Source organism: Hoplias malabaricus, chromosome 17 (genome assembly GCF_029633855.1).
Source record: "Hoplias malabaricus isolate fHopMal1 chromosome 17, fHopMal1.hap1, whole genome shotgun sequence".
Lineage (NCBI taxonomy): Eukaryota > Metazoa > Chordata > Actinopteri > Characiformes > Erythrinidae > Hoplias > Hoplias malabaricus.
The window spans coordinates 22266843-22287160 of NC_089816.1; the positions used below are offsets into that span (position 1 = coordinate 22266843).

The 20318-nt window shown below is 40.1% G+C and overlaps 1 protein-coding gene across 1 annotated transcript in view; it reads left to right on the plus strand.

Annotated features, from left to right (window-relative positions):
- col23a1a (collagen type XXIII alpha 1 chain a) overlaps positions 1-20318 on the plus strand; it is a 108526-nt gene extending 88208 nt beyond the window's left edge. The window contains exons 6-30 of the mRNA XM_066649183.1: positions 308-334; positions 1598-1624; positions 2807-2833; positions 3661-3687; positions 4819-4890; positions 5766-5882; positions 10590-10616; positions 10706-10732; positions 11704-11757; positions 12371-12433; positions 12569-12613; positions 12924-13001; positions 13944-13997; positions 14093-14137; positions 14415-14495; positions 14602-14655; positions 14777-14842; positions 14930-14956; positions 15059-15118; positions 15192-15263; positions 15643-15669; positions 15747-15800; positions 15947-16033; positions 17676-17714; positions 18107-20318. Of these exons, the coding sequence (XP_066505280.1) occupies positions 308-334; positions 1598-1624; positions 2807-2833; positions 3661-3687; positions 4819-4890; positions 5766-5882; positions 10590-10616; positions 10706-10732; positions 11704-11757; positions 12371-12433; positions 12569-12613; positions 12924-13001; positions 13944-13997; positions 14093-14137; positions 14415-14495; positions 14602-14655; positions 14777-14842; positions 14930-14956; positions 15059-15118; positions 15192-15263; positions 15643-15669; positions 15747-15800; positions 15947-16033; positions 17676-17714; positions 18107-18109 (1260 nt within the window). The 3' untranslated portion in view covers positions 18110-20318. The remainder of the gene's footprint in view (positions 1-307; positions 335-1597; positions 1625-2806; positions 2834-3660; positions 3688-4818; positions 4891-5765; positions 5883-10589; positions 10617-10705; positions 10733-11703; positions 11758-12370; positions 12434-12568; positions 12614-12923; positions 13002-13943; positions 13998-14092; positions 14138-14414; positions 14496-14601; positions 14656-14776; positions 14843-14929; positions 14957-15058; positions 15119-15191; positions 15264-15642; positions 15670-15746; positions 15801-15946; positions 16034-17675; positions 17715-18106) is intronic.

Here is a 20318-nt window from a genome sequence, read left to right on the forward strand (position 1 = left end):
TAGTGTTTTTTTTTTATGTTCAACACATGTTAAGAGTCTTCTTGCTGGTAGGTGGCCTTCTAACAGAGCCATGATTCTACAATGTGTGAATTGAGTGATGTCACACAATCCTCAGAAAGGCATTCTGCTCTCCCCTTACCTCCCGTCATCTTCTCCCCGATTTACTGCTCCCTCACCTCCTTCTACAACTGATCTCTTCTCCTTTATTCTTTGTTCTGTTCTTTATAGCCCCTCTTCACCAGCAAAGCCTCGTAGTTTAATAGCTTGTTTCTCTCTCACTCTCTCTCTCTTTTCTCTCTCCCATCAGGGACCCCTTGGCTTGGACGGTAAACCAGTAAGTATCCACCCTTACCCTTGAGCTTTGACTGACAGCTGGATGACATGTGCACATGTGTGAGGGCTTGTAGACATAGCTGTTAAAGTGCCCTTAGAAGAGGATTCAATTTCAAATGTTCTGCAGCATGAGATCTCCACCATGGTCAGAAGTAAAGTAAGTGCTGAGCAGAAATATTTGAGGCAGGCAGACCTTGGACAGACTTGAGCTACGGTTTCTAATGTCTGAACATCAAACACTAGGGTGGGACTATACGAGACTGGAGAGAATATTTAATAAAAGATCAAGCCTTGATGGCACATATTTGAGGCCATTATGATGGATTCGGTACCAGCTTTGACCACAAGGGAGCAGTCTAGGTCAGTGCCATTGCAGAGACACAAGCGAGCTGCCATCATACAGCCACAGGAGAGACAAATTAATTAATTTATTCATTTTCTGTAAACCTCCTAACCGGTTCAAGGCGAGAACATACCCTCACACACTCACACCAGTGGACACTTTGAGTCGCCAATCCACCTACAAACGTGTGTTTTTGGACTGTGGGAAGAAACCAATGTTCCCGGAGGAAACTCACGCGGACACGTGTCTATCCTGTAGCTGTATCATGGCCAACTTGCTTGTGTCTCTACAGTGGCAGTCTATTGAGTTGGACTGCTCTCTTGTGGTCAAAGGGAGTACAACATGCTAATACGTAGCACTTAGCTCCTCAGAAAATGACCCCGTGCCCCGGCGGGTTAACCTCCTGATGCCCGGAGGAGTAAGAGACAAAAAAATAAAAAATAATTGGTTCAAACCTGGAACCGCATGCTTATTTTCAGGACCTAGCTGCTCAGAAAATGTTTTTCCTTTTTTAAATGAAGTCTGGAGGGGTAATTAAAAATATATGTAAAAAATTGTATAATATGGTGAATGTTAGCCATTTAAAAAATTATTTTTGTTACACTTCTGGCTCAACTCACTACTAGGAAAAATTATTTTGAGGACGAAATAGATGTATTTACTTATTTTACTTATAAGTATTAAGCATACATGCTACATGCTACAAATATTGTATTATTATGTTATTATATTGTGCTATTGGTGAGTAAAACTGGCAGATAAACAAGATAAATGTGGAACTCTTTATTCCACTTTTTATTTCATCGTGCCTCTCAGGGCTTCTGTAGGACTTTTATTTTATGTGTGGTGTAATATTCATTTTAATATATTTTAATGTTGGGTTTTGACATATTCTCTTCCCTCTGTTTCTGTATGACATAGGGGCTTCCAGGGCCTAAAGGAAGTCAGGTAATTTGTAATTTTTGGTCGTTCCATTCGAGTTTTAACTGTAAGTCTTTTGTAAACATTGCTTGAGAAAGTTGATACATTTCAAATGTTTCTACCTGTAATCTGATGGTATTTGGATTTAGTTTTTCAGTAGCAGTATCCACGCTCATCTGGTAGCTGTTACCCCACGCTGGTTAAATGGGAAACCGTGGTTTTCTCCTTGTGTGGAGACGCAGGGTTCAAAAACAACTTGTCTGGCTTTTCCAGCCATCTATCAGCTCAGATACTCTATAGAGACAGAGACCGCGAAGCTCTCGTCTCCATCCATCTTACCGCAAATGAGATGGAAATAATGGATTACGCAGTGAAGAGAGAAACTCATAATTCTTCCGCATGGTCATCTTCTGAGGGCCCCTTGTTTCTCTCACTGTCATTGCCAAGAGAAACCCATTTGTCTGGAGCAGTGTAAACCACTTAGTCTGAAAGGAGGCTCCGAGAACGCATCTCCTCCAAACATCATCAATCTGTTGTTCTCCGTGCGAAAAAGAGACGTCAAGATGTTTTGGTTCATGTGAGAGAAAAATCCCTCTCGATTGAGTTGAGCCGTGAATCTTAACCAGGTGTGATATTGGCTGAGGTTTGGCTGCACCTCAGAGCTCAGCTGTCTAACTACAGGAGGCTGCCTGGAACTCACCTTCTCACCTGGAGCTTCACATACAATCTGAACTGTATTGCAGCTGTTCAGAGTTTGAGTTATTTACTGACTGGAACTGGAGTGGACTGAATAGCCCTGGATTCCTGGCCAATAATCAATATCTGGTCAAGATTTATTGTTATTCCTTTTAAAGCCGGTGTAGAGTGAGAGAATTAATATGGGACCTGAACACAGTGAAAGATTTGAATACACAAAGTCAGCAGCATCGCTGTGTTCAATTAATGAATGCAGTCTTTCTGATGTTGTAACCTTTAGCTGTGTAAAGTAAAAATGTCATGTTTATATTTTTGTATTTGTATATTGTATTCATAAATTCATGTTAAAACTCAATCCTTTGTATTGTATTAAATTTCCACAATGAACAGACGAATAGACATGCTCCAAAAGTGCTTGGACAAAAATCACCTTGTTCCATTAACGTCCATTACAAACTGAGAAGGTTATAAGATGCAGCTGACCTTCTGTATCTTTTCTCCTCCTCTCCCCAGGGCCCAATTGGACCGAAGGGAGATAAGGTAAAAAGTGTTACACAAAAGAAGCCTCCCCACACCTCACACACGTACCGAACCCATCCATTAGACCCACACGTCACCTCAGACACACACCTCCGACGGTAATGGTTTCCCATCATGCTCCTGTAGTCTTCCCCACTTCACGACAACCAGATGTGTTTCCCAACAGTCTCACGGCAACCGGCACGTTTATTCCATATTGCGGTAAACAGATCCAGCCCTGGAATATTCTCATTGATTACAGAACGGCCGGAGAGAGCCATATGGAGCCACTGGTGTTTGAGCGATTTTTTTTTTTCCTTATTCACTTTTGCCTTGTCAAACTCATTGGGAATCAGAAGCAGGGAGATGACCCTAACTCTCTCTTCTTGTATCCCTCTGGTTGTCATTCTGAAACTAATTATAAACAAGCCTGATAGGGATGGGGCTGTTATAAATGTACATTTCACACACAGGTATAGACAACTCTCACAAGAGCACCATTATTTAGGAAGATCATGATAAATATGTATACAATATATTGGGCATTTATATTTTGTTCATATTCTTAGAGAACTTCAATTGACACCACAGTGTACTCTAAAATTATGATATTTTTCCTGCTAATTATTGTGTGTGATTCTAAAATGTACTGCATTTTGCATATTGTAAAACAAATCCCATAATATTTCTACTTTTCAAAGGTATATATAACAGTTGACAGTAACCCTGCAATTAAACTGTACAGATCATGGCAAAACATCACTGGCCAGTGGAGCCCAAACTTGTGACTGTATTTCCCAGTGTTATGAAGAGACTCATACCCTTTCTGTTTGTTTCTTTGTTTCCAGGGTGATCAAGGAGAAGCTGGACCTAGGGTAGGTTTCCTGTCTCAGCTTATTAAAATAATGAATACAATCAGTCCCTTTATTGTTTATGTTTGGTGAGATACAATGTACTATTCATACAAATACCAAGCTTTAAACTGACAGACATTCACACACACACACACACACACACACACGTATATGGATGCAGAACTGCACTGAAAAGTAATGGTCCATTACAAATCTGGGACCAGGGCAAGTGCAAGAGGAATTCTGACAGAGCTTCAGATATTTATTATTGGCTGTTTAGCTTTGATCTTTTTCCATATATATATTCTAAATATGACATATATTCTATAAAGAACTGTTGCCAATGCTTTGAACAGAATGCTTAATATGGGAAAAATATGAGGAAAACCAATGTATGTTTTATACTGCATGTTGCTCTGCATATAGTTTTAGCCCTTTTTCACATTGCTTTTCAATGATCAGGACTCCCTCAGAGGAGGTTGTGCTGGTGTGGTAGTGTGTGTTGTGCTGCTATGAGAGGATCAGACACAGCAGGAGTTTTTAAATCCCTCTGTGTCACTGCTTGATTGAGAAAAGTCCACCGACCAAAAACACTCATCCAACGGCGTCCTGTGTCACTGATGAAGGACTAGAGGAAGATCCATGCTTTACATCTACAAGGTGCACCAACGAAGGAAGAGTGTCTCACAGAGTGGACAGTGAGTGGACACAGGTATAAAAACTCCAGCAGCAACTGCCGTGTCTGATCCACTCATAGCAGTGCAACACACACTAAAACCCCACCATTTATACATGATTTATGATATATATTTTTTGTTCTGAGTTGTGTCCCTTTTTGCTACAGGGTCAGGCCACTCACGCAGGCCTGCACAGTAATCAGATTCTCATAAAGGTTTGTCCCATTGCAGCCTCCGTATAATGTGGCCGAATAGATGCCGTCGTCTCTTTTGCTCCTGCTCTTTCCTGCTGACCAAAGATGACCTCCTTGAATATTCTCTCACTCTCACTCTGTCTCTTTCTCAATGACCTTGATCCCTCTTTCACTCTGATAAAAAAGTGAAAGCTTTATAGAATTTCTAGAAACATAGTTTAAAACTTTATTTCTTCTTCTTCTTCTCGCTCCTCTTTCTCCTTCTCTTTCTGACCACTCAGATGGTCTTTCCTCGCTATGACCACAGTTTCATCTCTGCTGAGCAGCCCACTTTCCAGAGGCGTATGCTGAAGGTAGCATGAGTGCAAGGCATGTCGCTTTACTTCAGAACCCTGAACTAGCTTCTCCTCACTAACTGAACTAACATCCTAGTGAGCTGACTTGTCATTATGGCCTACATGGGCAGCTGCGTAGGTCAACAGCAGTGTAACCCTAATTTGCAGGATGGCATCATAAGTTACAGACATGACAGTGAGACCATGGAGTAATCACCTTTATTATAAATGTCATAAGTCATGAAACAGTTAACCGAATACAAACCACATACTACAGATGTGACTAGGTTAGAAGTCGTTCCTGCCTCCTGTTAGCATTTGTTTCAACTAAGAATAAGTCAAGAAGTTACTTACTGTAGACAAGAGCTTAAGTATCAACAATAGCTTAAAATTGCTAACATGCTAATCTACACTTTCCCCTGATCAACTAAAATGATAAAAGACCAAACATCACCTTAAACAAATAATAAAATACCACTTGTTGGTGCCAAATGTTGGGGCCATGTAGAAAGCTCACTAGACCCTGAGGCACATTGTACTGATTGATATGTGTATGGGGTGTGTGTGTGTGTGTATTTGTGTGTGATATCCACCATAGGAATAATCAGGTAGGCACTGCATGTTGCTTTCATTTGCCAAAGCAATGCATTCTAACTTGTTTCTGAGTGTTTTTATGAAAATGAAAACAGGAGAAACATGTTACTCTGGCAGATTCATAACAATAAAATATGAACATGAAATAAAAAAGCTCAGGACAAGTTTAATTCCCTGTGAATATAAACCCTGTGAAATCATGTTGATGAAAATATCTCCAGATTAAGGCTTAATGTTTCTGTGTGAGTTTCACTGTGACTCTTTGACTTACCTGTTAACCACTTGTTCATTTCTGTCAGGGCGACCAAGGGCAGGCTGGCCCTCCTGGCCCGCCCGGACCACCTGGGGCCCCAGGACCGAGAGGGCCTCCTGGGAACACAGGAAAGGACGGACCCCGAGGACCCCCTGGAGAGACAGTAAGACTTTCTGTTTGATTTATATATGTGCCTTGTTGTTTTGTTTGTTTTGTTATTGACAAACAGGTCGTTGCTATTTGACAGAACTGACCGAAGAAACATCTGTATGATATTGAACATTTACAAAATGGCTTCTCTGAGCTGTAACTAATAGTACATTATTTCTAACATCTTGTTCTGTCCACTGTCATTTGATTAATTAACCAGTCAGGCTGTAATTCATTAATTCATTCATTATCTGTAAGCACTTATGGTGGGTCCAGAGCCTACCTGGCGCAAGGCGGGAATACACCCTGGAGGGGGCGCCAGTCCTTCACAGGGCAACACACACACACACACACACACACACAGACCCTGAATTGGATAAGCGGTTACAGATAATGAATGAATGAATGATCCTAATGCCCCCTACATTTCCTGTAGTGTACTGCAACCTGTCAGAAATACTCTTTGTATCATGAACATTATAAAATATTAAGGATAACTTTTCTTTTTGAGAAATGGATGCATGATTCATATTCAACCACATTAACTACTTAATTAAATTGGTTTACTGATTAATAAGTTGCAGCCTTTTTCTTTACTCCCACAATGGCACACTCAAATCTCCTACAACTTAAATGTAAGATTTTAATTCTTCTTCCATGACATTTACAGCCTCCTGGCTTCCACAGAGCAGCTCATAAATGTTATGTTCATGGGTCTAAACACACCAGGAGAGCTCTGTGGACAATGTCATAGACTCCTTTTTCAGCAGACCTGACCCAGGGGCTTTAAGAGAAGAAAGAGGGCAAACTCAGTTCATCAAACCCCAGAGGGGCCTGCAAAACCACAGCCACTGCCAAGGCCACTGTGGCTTAAACACAGCAAAAAAATGAAGAGTGCAGACTAAGGATTGAACTCATCTGGGTTGGGTAAGGACTGGTCACAGTGATTCTGTGCTACCACTCTGTGCTCTGTGTCCCAGGATTGACGGGAAAAGTCTTGGGATCAGGAGTTTTCTCATGGCTCTTGAAGCCCATCAATGACCCGGTGCTATGTCCTGTGCACACTTCCACGTACATCCCACCGCAGGCCTTTAAGGCTACAGTGAGCTGAAGTGTGATTGCGGGCTCTGGGAATGTTTCTGTGCTAACATAAAGCTGGCACGATTCTATGGTAATGGACCAGCATTCTTTTGGCTCGAAGAATAAAGGAGCAGATGACATCTGAATCTGATGAAACGGTCACCCACTGCCAGCCTTCACAGATACCATCAGGAGATACATGTGTCTGTGCAAATCATGTGATCCATAAAGACAGAGAGTAAATAAAGAGATGTTCTCACGCATATCATGGAGGAATAAACCAGAGGGAGCTTCACTTGACACCGACTAGAAACTCATATCACAGAGGATGTTTTTATCACAGCGGGTTAAGGATGCTTTTTATTTTGCCTAATGGTAGTTATATTAGGTATGGTTTTATCAAAATATTACAAATGAATAGGTTATTTTTTGGCAAGCTAAACAACATTACAGTGTTTCATTGTTTCAGTGCAATGGACAAGCAGAAAAGATGATGATGATGATGATGAGGATTGTTTCAGTGTTTGAGCAGGAGTAGTGCTAACATAATTGTTTACAATGGAAAATACTTTTAAGGGAGGCATGTTGATGTGACTGTGAACTCACTATCTCAAACCTCTGGGTCTGGCGTTTGTTCTTTGCCTTGGGTCACTGTCTCTGGATGGTGCTGCTCAGTGCCTTCCTTTTGCGAGCCCCAAATCTGTGTGGAATGGCTGAATTGACTGTGTGCATGTGTTGATCTGCTGTTGTGAGAACAGTGGAACAAAATCAACAATAATAACATTCATTCATTATCTGTAACCGCTTATCCAATTCAGGGTCGCGGTGGGTCCAGAGCCTACCTGGAAACATTGGGCGCAAGGCAGGAATACACCCTGGAGGGGGCGCCAGTCTTTTACATGGCAACACACACACACACTCACACTTATGAGTCACCAATCCACCTACCAATGTGTGTTTTTGAACTGTGGGAGGAAACCGGAGCACCCGGAGGAAACCCACGCAGACACGGGGAGAACACACCAACTCCTCACAGACAGTCACCCGGAGCGGGAAACGAACCCACAACCTCCAGGTCCCTGGAGCTGTGTGACAGCGACACTACCTGCTGCACCACCGTGCCGCCACAATAATAACATGTAAAAGTCATTTATATTAATGTTATTAATCTCCCAACATAACTCAAATACACTGCCTGATTAATACTCTATTTTAATAATTCATTTATTCATTGTTTGTAACCCTTATCCAGTTCAGGGTCGCGGTGGGTCCGGAGCCTACCCGGAATAATTGGGCACAAGGCGGGAACACACCATGGAGGGGGCGCCAGTCCTTCACAGGGCGACTCACAGCTACGGACAGTTTTGAGTCGCCAATCCACTTACCAACTTGTGTTTTTGGAGCGTGGGAGGAAACCAGAGCACCCGGAGGAATCCCACGTAGACACAGGGAGAACACACCACACTCCTCAAAGACAGTCATCTGGAGGAAACCCACGCAGACACAGGGAGAACACACCAATCTCTTCACAGACAGTCACCCGGAGGAAACCCACACAGACACAGGGAGAACACACCACACTCCTCACAGACAGTCACCCAGAGGAAACCCACACAGACACAGGGAGAACACACCACACTCCTCACAGACAGTCACCCAGAAGAAACCCACACAGAAACAGGGAGAACACACCGCACTCCTCACAGACAGTCACCCAGAGGAAACCCAGACAGACACAGAGAGAACACACCACACTCCACACAGACAGCCACCTGGAGGAAACCCATGCAGACACAGGGAGAACACAACACACTCCTCACAGACAGTCACCCAGAGGAAACCAATGCAGACACAGAGAGAACACACCAATCTCCTCACAGACAGTCACCCAGAGGAAACCAATGCGGACACAGAGAGAACACACCAATCTCCTCACAGACAGTCACCCGGAGGAAACCCACACAGACACAGGGAGAACACACCACACTCCTCACAGACAGTCACCCGGAGGAAACCCACGCAGACACAGGGAGAACACACCACACTCCTCACAGACAGTCACCCAGAGGAAACCCACACAGACACAGGGAGAACACACCACACTCCTCACAGACAGTCACCCAGAGGAAACCCACGCAGACACAGGGAGAACACACCACACTCCTCACAGACAGTCACCTGGAGCGGGGCTCGAACCCGCAACCTCCAGGTCCCTGGAGCTGTGTGACTGTGACACACTCCCTGCTGCCCTTGTATTAATAAGATTTTATAAAATTATTACCTATAGATATTAATTTTCATTCTTACCATATTGGCGCTGTCTTATGAAAAACCTGTATCTCCAAAATAGCAACTTTACAGCAGAAGGGAGTAAACCTTCTCAAAACCTTCAATGGATGTAAATGTGAAAATGTATTATTCCAAGTAATTTTGGAGAATTTCCATTGGTCCATTTATCATTAAATGTTCACACAGTGTGAAGGACAGCTGCTGTGTTTAAATGATGTAGTAAACTAAAAATGTTCAAAAATGGACAGCAGCGATATGTAATGTTTCATAAAATCAAGCTTGAATTTTATCCCCCACTACTGTAGTACTAATGAATGCTGACAGAGATGCAGTTTAAACACAAATCCACTGTAAAAAACTGTAAAAAAAACAACAACAACAAAAAAAAAACGAATGGAAAACTATGCCCCACGTTTCACTGAGGGATGAATAATGTTGCGGATCATTGGGCAATTGCACCATCCAGCCGTCCAGCTCTCAGAACTAATGTATAAATGGATAAAAGGGGAAGAATGATTTGAGGAAACTGTATCTTTGCGATCTCTCCATCTTGAACACAGATGTTTGGGAAGACGTGAAGAAGCCCTGCCTTATTATCACACCCCTAGCTTCTCCTGCTATGGTTCGTCCTTTAAAACCTTCTTGTTAGGAGCAGTGTGAAGACAAGATAATGGATGCCCCGTGGCATCAAAGTCAAAGGCGTGGAAGATGGATTGTGCCACGCTTTCTGGAGAGCTTCCACTTTTCTTGGGGTTCCCCAGGAATTTTTTATCTTTTTTTTTTTTTTTTGTGGTGGAAAATCAGCTTTGAGGACAAAAGTGACATAAACTAATACGTTTAGTATTAGAGCTTTGAAAAACTTGGGAAAGAAAACAGTCAAATCATTGTTTAAAAAAAATCTGATTAGTACATACACCAATCAGCAGAGGAAATGAAATAAGTTCATCGATCATTGAAAAACAGGGTGAACGTGAGATAAAGTTTGCTGGACAACAGCTGGACTGCAGTCACTAATTGTAGAAGTATTAAGTGCACCTTTAAGGTCAGTGGGGCTGATTAAATCTACAGTGAGTGTAGAAACCGAGTATAGATCCTCTGACATGTTTAAGTATTTGACTAAAGAGAGAGTATCCCGGTCTTAAAGAACCAACTATGAGACAAAGTGAAGCGCTGACCTCTTGTGGATGACCAAATTATAGTCATGCAGTCCATTTTCAGTGAGTGGACATACAGTGCACGTGCATTAGTACATTGAAATATGTCTCATGTTTATTTTTTAAAGCTGTAATACAGCAGTCACTCCTTTAATCAGTCTCTCTCTCTCTCTCTCTCCCTGTATTTCTTTCTTAAGGGCACCACAGGGCGAGATGGAGTAGAGGTTTGTTCTCTAACATTTATTTTTCCATAAACACATATCCACTGTTGTAAAAGCTGCCCAATATTAACTCTATCTAATTCCACTCTCAGGGACCCAGAGGCTTACCTGGAGATCCGGTAAGATACACTCTAATCCCAGTGTTCTTAAAAAGCAATCCCTTAGATTTAGGGTGTTGTCTGTGTGTGTTTTGTTGACCTCTTGCTGGCCACGCTATGTTATGCAGCATTGCTCCTCCTAGTCTTTATCTGCTGCTATTGTAACAGCACATTATCACTGTATTAACATAATATTCGGAAAAGGGCAGTAACCCTGTAAACCCCCTCATGCCAAACACACTTTTAATAATGAAGAGCTTAGGACTGAAATCTGCAGATATCTGTTTCCTATCACCATCACTCTGAACAAATATAACTGAAATATGAAGTACTGAGCATTATAAATATGTTATTAATGGAATATTAATGGAATCCATACTATTACATTACCATCAAGAATAAATAAATAAATAAATATGTTTATTTGTGGTGATCAACTGTAGCTTTGTGCTGTAGATGCAGAAAATCAAGATTATATCAGAACAAATGAGGACAAAGTTTTCCCTCCTTTTTTTTTTTAACATAAAACAAGTTATATAAGAGACATATCCTCCACATGGAACATATTTATTGGCTCATGTGCAGAGTTTCTGTTAATTTTAGCATTTAGTACATTGGAAAAATTTATAAAATGTGCCATAAAGTGTACACGGGTCACATTCTACTTTTTATTTTTTGCAGTAAGTCAGTAAATAAACAGCATGTGTGGATGAAAATGTGGAGAGTTGTACTCTCTTTAGAAAATAGTCAGATAAACATGTTGTTTTTGCATAGGATTGAACTTATTCTCCCAGTGCACACTCAAGCTTTTCACGAGTTCAGTAAATATGAACAGCATGGCGCCTCATGTTCTATAAAGGCCTCATGATTAGAGGCCCCTTTTTTTTAAGTTGCCCTGATATAAATTTGTAAGATGAACACTGTGTGTGTGTGTGTGAGTGATATTTTGGGTGTCTCTCACTAACCCCTTGTGGTCACTGGTAATCTCTCAGGGTGAAGACGGTCAGCCAGGTTATCCAGGCCCACAGGGACCTCCGGGGTCAAAGGTCAGCTGTTCATTTCACTTTAATTCTCAGTTGATGAATCTCACTTGAACTTAACGATCTGTTACCACTGAAGAGATTTCTAACGAAGAAATATGAAGCCTTTCCCCTCACGTCTTGGACAAACATCTTTTGATAATTTGTTAAATTTATTCCTCACGCAGCCTCTTCAGTCTTCCACTTTAGTCGCTCTCTCCCTGTTTTCCTCCCTGTTGTTTCTCATTTTGTTCTGCTTCTTCAATTACTTTCTTGGCTAATCATCTCATTTACATTTTAAAGCTGCTCTACATTGTGAAACATGGACTTGACGGCAGTAGCCTGGAAATCATTGTGGTCGTGCGTGTACTTGTTTTTGTGTTTTTTATCTTCTTTGAATGAATTTGACTTAAGTATATATTTTTTCATTATATTTTAGGTGTAAGATTTTCATGACTTTAATGATTTGCATAATTTTTACCAGGAGCCCAATAATTGTGGAGCTGGGCGTACTAAACCTCATGTTCTCTAACTGATGCATGGGGAATTCTCTCACAGAAAGCCCAAGCTTAGTCTTCCAGATCCTCTCCTTCACTGCCTTCAGTAAAAAAGTGTTAAGAAACAGCTCTATGTTTTCCAGGGAGAACAGGGAGAACCAGGATTTAAAGGTGACCGGGGAATGGACGGCCTTCCAGGTCTGAAGGTAATGGATGTTGATATGCTCATGTCTGAATGCTGTAGATTCACACGTGATATTGTTTTATTCGGGTGTTGGGAAACAGACCTTAATGTAAGTGTTTGACTGTATCATGGATTGGGTTCTTTTCTGTTTGTGAAGGGAGACAAAGGAGATACAGGAGAAGAAGGACCCAAGGGAGAAATGGTAAGTGATTCAATTATGTCTAATGAGCCCATATTATAGAAAACAGGGACACATTGTGCAATTCCTAAATGTGAGTGAGTAGTGAGTGTGTTACAAGCTAGATCTGGGGTCTGTTTGGCAGCTAATAAAAGTACACATTTACTGAAAGAAACAAGTTTAATAGGGTAGCAACATGCTGATTTTGTTTCTAAAACATTTTATTCATTACGTTTCATGTACTTGAAATACTGAAACGAAACTTTTCATGTGGTATTTGTGATTTTGATATATCAGTTCACACACAGTAACAGTTCTAAATGTGTCATAACAGGGCTCCCCTGGAGAAAAAGGAGCCTCAGGGTCCAGTGATGCCATGGCTTTCAGTGACAAACTTCTTGACGCTTTTCAAGTAAGAGAGGGATTTAAAGTCTAAAAATGTGATTTATTAAGAATTACAATAAATGTAATGATTTAGAATTTAATATTAAATAAAAACGTATTGTAAAATACATTCCAAATGCGTTACTTTTCTCTGGCAGGCAATACACACCATCAGTGTCTCGGTAAAAAAACAAAAGCATGGGTGTATAGTAATGTCATGTTCATTCATTTAATAACAAGAAATGATTCCTTTGGAGGGTGTGTGTGTGTATGTGTGAATTAAATCTGACAACACTTACTCAAGGTGATTAAATAAAAAATCTTTAGCCTCTAATTTGAGAATAGTATGTGCATGCAGTCTTGCACTGATGCAGTGTGAGTGAAGCATGCTGGGAAACCTGATTGATTTTGCTAGAAATTTCCAATCAATGTCTATAGAATTATAGTCGTACGTTAATTACCTTGACCACTAACCATTTAGCAAATTGTAGCCTTGTGCTGATTAAAGTCTAGTCCACAATGTTATGACATAATCTAATTGCAGTTACTGAGCTATGACTGGGCATTGGATAATTAGGGAAGGAGTTTAGTGAATGGTGCTCTGTGGTTTGAATTTTCCATGAAAGTGCATCATATTCTTTGGAATATTATAGAATGTCTAGCTTCTGTTTCACGGTGTCCTGCAGAAAGTAGAGCAGAAAAAGTAGGTTATTTTACTGTGAAATGTAGTAGATTTTGTACCTTGTTACTGTAAAATTCTGTGTTTTATCCAGATCAACTCACAATTTTAATCATGTTACAAAAGCAAGCTAATGCAGAGTTAGGAGTCTTGCCAAAGGATACAGAGATACATATGCTTTATGAATAAACTAACATTTTTGTCAGTCAGTCTATTTCCATTTGCGTTACCATTGTTAATTGTTATTGAATATAAAATATAAAACTGCCTTGTATTGTTTTTTTTTAATAGGGTCCTCCTGGGCCCCCTGGACCTCCAGGACCACCTGGAAAGGATGGTACCAAGGTGCGCTTTAAAATAAGCAACAATTTCATTTGTGATCAATATGTTTTATAATGTTCATTTACTGTATGATGACATGTATTAACTTTTTAACACAGGGAGAACTGGGCCTTCCTGGGCCGGCTGGACTTGATGGCAAGAAGGTGATTTTTCTTTTGTTTTTGTGCACCTGCCCTTGATATAGTCCAAGCTTTAAAATTCATTAAGTGCGGCTCAGTCAGAGTTTAGGGCTTGAAATTTCTTGCTCTATATCTGTGTATTAATATTCAGAAATATTCAGAACTTTCAGGGCTTTTGCTGAAAGTGCAAAAAGACTTTGGGCGAACATTTGCAGAACAAAGCGAGCTCATGTTTAACATGTGAGAAAATAGTAACCCCAAATGACATGACCATCAGTCTTTTTTGTTGGTTATGAATTAGGGTGAGAAAGGAGAAGTGGGAGACACGGGCACACCTGGGGAGAGAGGAGAGAAAGGAGAAATGGGGCTTTCTGGACCAGCTGTATGTAAATCCAACTTACTCCCCATCATCTGCCCACCAGAGTATTGCCTGTTTTTTTTTTATATTAATGTTGATTTTGTTTATCACATTCTTGTTATGATTGAAGGGAATGGACGGACAGAAAGGAGAGAAAGGAGACAGTTGGCTAGAAGACAATCTGGTCAGTAAAGAACTATATCTGTGGCTGAGAACATTTGTATACAACATATTTATACTGAGATGTTCATTTCATATCAATACATGATGGGAATCTCTGTCATTTTTATTTCATTTGCCTCCAGGTTCAAATGATTTCTCAGCCAGGACCACCAGGACCTCCAGGCCCCAGGGGACCACCAGGATTTATGGTCAGTTGTCTTATGTTAGTCCTGTTTCTCTGATCAAAATTAAGCCCAAACCTAGACCTCTCTTATTAAAAATATCTGTGTTTTTAGGGTCATCACGGCATACCTGGTCAAAAAGTAAGTGTCCTAGAGTAATGTTCCTTAAGGACAGATCTGTACTTCACCTGAGCTGTCTTCATCAGTACTGCCTGCAGTTATTATAAGCTCTAATTCTTGCAGGGTGATCCAGGAGAGAGTATCAAAGGAGAGAAAGGTGACAGTGGTGCTCCAGGAATCCAGGTGAGAACACAGCCTCTTATTTTAAATGAATGTTGTCCAACTGTCAACTAACCAACTTTTACTGATTTTGTAGGGTACCCCTGGGATTCAGGGACCTCCAGGTCCAGCAGGATTGGTCGGCCTTCCAGGCTCCAAGGGTGAAAAGGTAAGTGTTACCATTAACTAAACACATTTTGGATATGGTGATGTACAGACTACACAAGCTACGCTGCATGCCTACATTTCATTGAGAGACACGAATGGAACTGAGACTAGACACATCAGTGTTCATTCAGAATGTCCTATACTTCTAAAATGTCTTATTATTATATACAGTCATCCCTCTGTATCCATGGGAAATCATTTCTTAGATACTTTGAATCCACGGATGCCCATGTCCCTTATTTGAAATGCTGTAGTATTTGCATATAACTTACACACACCCTCCTGCTCACTTTAAATCACCTCTAGTGAGTACTGAGAATACCTTATACCACTGAAACACTGTATATAGTTGTTATAGGAAATGTCTGTTTTTTTCTTAGGGAAAGCAAGGAGAGCCTGGATTAGATGTAAGTATTTAACAACAATTGATCAACTCTGGAAATCTCTTACTGTGTCTTACTCATTAATGTGTCCAATTTTACAGGGGTTTCCAGGCCTTCAAGGAGACAAAGGAGACATGGGAGAGAAAGGGGAAAAGGTACAGAGCCACTGTGCTGTTCTACAAATGGAATAGGGTCATGTCTGTCTGTGTGATGGCACTTGCATAATCATAACAATAAAAAAAATATTTGCTTAACCAGTTTTAAAAGAGTCTGATGAGACCGTGACTTTCGGCTGTTGCAGGGTGAACGTGGCTCTGTGGGGAAGAGAGGGCTGAAAGGGCAGAAGGGAGAGCAGGGTCCTCCGGGACTAGACCAGCCATGTCCTGTGGTGCGTACTGAAAAACTAATAGTTTAAAAAGATGGTTTGACCAGTCAGATTATATTTGGTTCATTTTCCTCTCACTCTTTTAGTGGACATACCTTCTGTTCATATTATTTAATACAGAGACTATATTATTATATAAATCTACATATTTTGGTCACATATTATTTAGGACAGTGTCCTTAAGGTTAAATACTGTAAATCGTCCATGACCAACATAAAGCTTATAATTAATACTCTACAGTAAAGTGTGACCTGAATTCTTCTCTTCTTTACGTTTCTTCCTGCTGTTCTTTGCTTCTTTATCCTGTGAATTCTGCTCTTTACTGTGTGTGTGTGTGGGTGAGTGAGGATATGTGTTGCTAAGCTGTGATGCTGATAGTGAGAGAGTGCTATTCTGTATGTACAGGGTTCTACTGGATGTAAGGGTCAGTCAGGGGAGAGGGGGCAGACTGGGCCTGATGCTCCCTGCCCACTGGTATTGTTCTCCTCCCTGCTTTATCTCTGTAGCCCCTTGATCTCAGCATGGAGATATGATTCACAATATATGGATTCTAAATTAAGAGTATTGGCCTTTTAAAAACTGATATCACAAGGGGATATGGTTTGCAAATGAGGCCACAAACCAATCAGTTTTTCTCCCACCCCCGCGTGCAGTGAGCATCTTGATTAATATTTGGGACTGAGGAGTGTTTCTGTGAGTGTCTTGGTGAAACAGTATATTAGTGTACAATTGTTCCTTCACTCCTTTTAGTGCATGACTCTACTAATGCTACTACAATCAAAATGTATCTAAAGCCCAAGATTTTATAAAAATGTAAGGTAGCTTGTATGCAGTCAAAATCTACTCTATTAAATTATTCCATAAATAAGCGAATTGCATGTTTCATGTTATTCCTGATGATGTTTTTTTTAAAAGTAGATTTTTAAAAGTAGCACTGGTGCATTGTGCCAAAATATGATGATACTGTACACATCCTGCATCATGGCACTATTTTTAGCCATTGTCCATTGCGATTATTAGTTATCACAAATAGCATGTTAATCTGGCACACACCCCTCATTTTCATTCCCCACTTGTCACACTGATTAACAGCACTTTGGCAGATCACTGCTGCTTGCCACATGAGGGACACACAAATGAAAAGAACAGCTGGGCCTGGGCCACATGTCGCTAGAAGTCACTTTCTACACACATCCTGTTTGACAAAGCCTCCACAGTCAAACCTTTGCCAGAAATGGGCCAGATCTGTTTTGTGGCATTTGTAGCACTTTAATATCTGGGACACTTTTGGTTCAGTTTGCCCGTATGGACATCATATCATCAGATCATATCGACGGGGTCGGAGGTGACAAATCTTTACCAAAATTAGCCCACATCCTCATGCCATATGAGATTGCACTTCTTTCCTTTTCTTTTCCTCCTTCTTACATTTCTGAGCCTATGATTGTGTGAATTTAAAAAAATTGCTATAGAACAATGAAACAAAGACAAAACAATATAGTAACATTTTGATATCCTTCATTTTATTTTAATATTGAACGTCCTGCACGGGTTTGTGGTGTTGTTTTATGAGAACGAGAATAAACTCCCTACAGCTGTAGAGAGATGTAACCCCCTTCTAATGTTTATATCTTTTATCACCAGGGTTCAGATGGGCTTCCCGTAGCAGGCTGTTGGCACAAGGTAAACGCTAAGTAAACCTTTTACTTTCACTTTGTCAGCTTTTAAAAACAAGATGTTGCCCAAATTACATATTACTGTGCAAAAGTCAGAGACCACCCTATATTTATGTCATTTCCAGTGTTTTTTTTTTTATAAATATAATGAAACATTTGAGGGAGATTATATATAATATTTATATTAAGTATAATAATCATTTTATAATAAGACATGGTATTTGCCATAAAATGGACTGGATTCTCTGGCTTTTGCACAGCACTGAATCTAAAGGAATGAAAAGGAGCATGGGCTGTTTTGAATGATTTGTGGTTTTTGTTAATCCATTTGATCACTGTATTTTTATTCTTGATTGATTCTGTATGCACGTCTTTAATCTGTGTGTTGTTCTTTTGCAGTGATGACTAACACAACACAAGGTCTCTGTAAATATTAATAAAGTATATATTACGGATTTCATACAATGCCAAATTTTTGAAAGATGCCTTTTTTATGTAAGATAAGACTTATGAACGATCACCTTCAGTATTTTTCTTCTTATTCAAATGAATTTTGGACCAAATGATGGATGCTGCATTTTTACCTGTCTGTTCTGGGACAAGTGTGGATTACAATATTCTTTTTTGTGAATGGAACTGTGGAGAAGACATATGTTTTGCTTCAGAGCCTAGGGAATGTTGCATGGGCTTGTTGAACTGATGCTAAGATGTGTCGAGGGGAGATAAAAAGCCTTTACCTGTTTCCAAAGGAGGAAGGGATGCTCCAGAAACTCAAACGAAAACGTCTCTCCCAACCTTGAGTCGAAGAACGGAGGAATGAAATGTTCAATAAGCTGTGTCTTCGTAACAGAAAATGAAGACTGGAACTGCCCTCTTTAGCAGGGCAAACAGGGACATAATGAGCTCTCAAAGTCATCCACATTTTCCACAAAGAATGTTAGCTGTTCAGGAGCTATGCATTAGCTTTACATTAACTATTCACTTGCTATTCATTAGCTATATATACTCTAGCTATGTGAAGGATGACAGCAAATCTGAGAACTTCATTAGCGCAAGTTTGTTACAGTTTGTAAAAGTGTCAAACCAATGCCAGGCATGGAATTTCTTTCGAGGGAGTGATTTAGAGATTTTATGAGAATATGTAATTTCTTGATTTATTATCATTATATATTTTATTCTCCCTAAAACCATCAACATAATCAGATTTTTAGGTCCTCTTCTCACAGTTGGTGACACATTAGTATGCAGTAATGTACACATTGTTCATGAAAACTTTTGAACATTTGAGGGAGATGTGTGTGTAACTATTTTTATATGTACACTGCTACTAGACTGTATTATATTTTGTTGGTATAATTTTTCAGAAGGTGTTGTACGGTATGCGCACAGATGAGCGAGCACCTGTTAAGAGTTAGTTTTACTGCCACGTTCAAACTCTGCTATATAATGTACGCCACAGAGCTGTGCCGTAATCAGATACCACCCTTCACATTTCCTAGCTGGTTGCATTTTATCCTTCTCTGGGGTGGCCAGTCTATTGTTCTGAAAACACCAGCAGCTTCTTTGTTTCATTTGCAAAGCTTCCTTTTTAAATTTTTTTGGCTGTTCCCTTTCAGACTGAATGTGAGAGCAGGGCTTGGTTGTATCCCCCTGTCTTTCTCCAAGATGAAAGTTTTAGGTGAGGTTTATTTGTTAGGGACATATTTTGGTGCTCTGCATGGATGTTGGATTCCCAATTACAAGGCTAGCTTTGTTCTTTTAATTCCGAACTCCAGGGAACTTCTGCATTTTCAATGTATTTCTTTGATTTTCATCCTTATGGAAGTAGATGATCTTACTAAACTTGTTAATGACTGGAAATTAAATGAAGGTTGGGTCAGACTTTGTGTATTTGCTGAATGCATTTTGAAGACGATAACTTTAAGGTGATTTGACTCCACTCTAACTGTTTTTCTTTTCTCAATCACGGTGATAAATGTGTCTGTTTCGACTCTTTGGTCTTTGTTGACTGTGAATGAAGCCCTTACTCACAGTCCTTAACGACACAGGATCACCTAAGATGTAATAGCGCTTTCCTCAGGTTTAAAGCATATGAAAGTGTTGGGAAAGACTCTCTATTCTCCTCTGAGTTATGGAGCTTGATTTCCCTGAAAGGAAATCGTATACAAGTCTTTGCCGTATGGAGCATACGCCCGCAGTCAGGTTACCTCCACACTATTCCTATTATTCATAATGACATAAGAGCACACACGTATCAGAGTTTTTAAACATTTGTGATATTTGCTTTAACAGGGATTTTCTAGCTATTTCAGTGACATTAAGAATATATTCACAGCCGTTAACATTCTTTTAGCACAAAATAAAAAAACGATCATTTTTACACATTAAGTATGTTGAAATATTACGCATCTGGAGCTATTCCTCTAAATGTCACTGTAGACTTTATGCTGTTTTGTTCAGCTTTGGCTTTCAATAAAAACGAAAATGTATTTTTATGGTGTTACTTTGAAAAATGTTGCTGCTGAACCTGTATTTGTATTTATCATTGAGATTTATTTGAGAGGAAAGAAATAACTTTCTCAGCAACTGCTTGACAACAGCTATGTGCTAC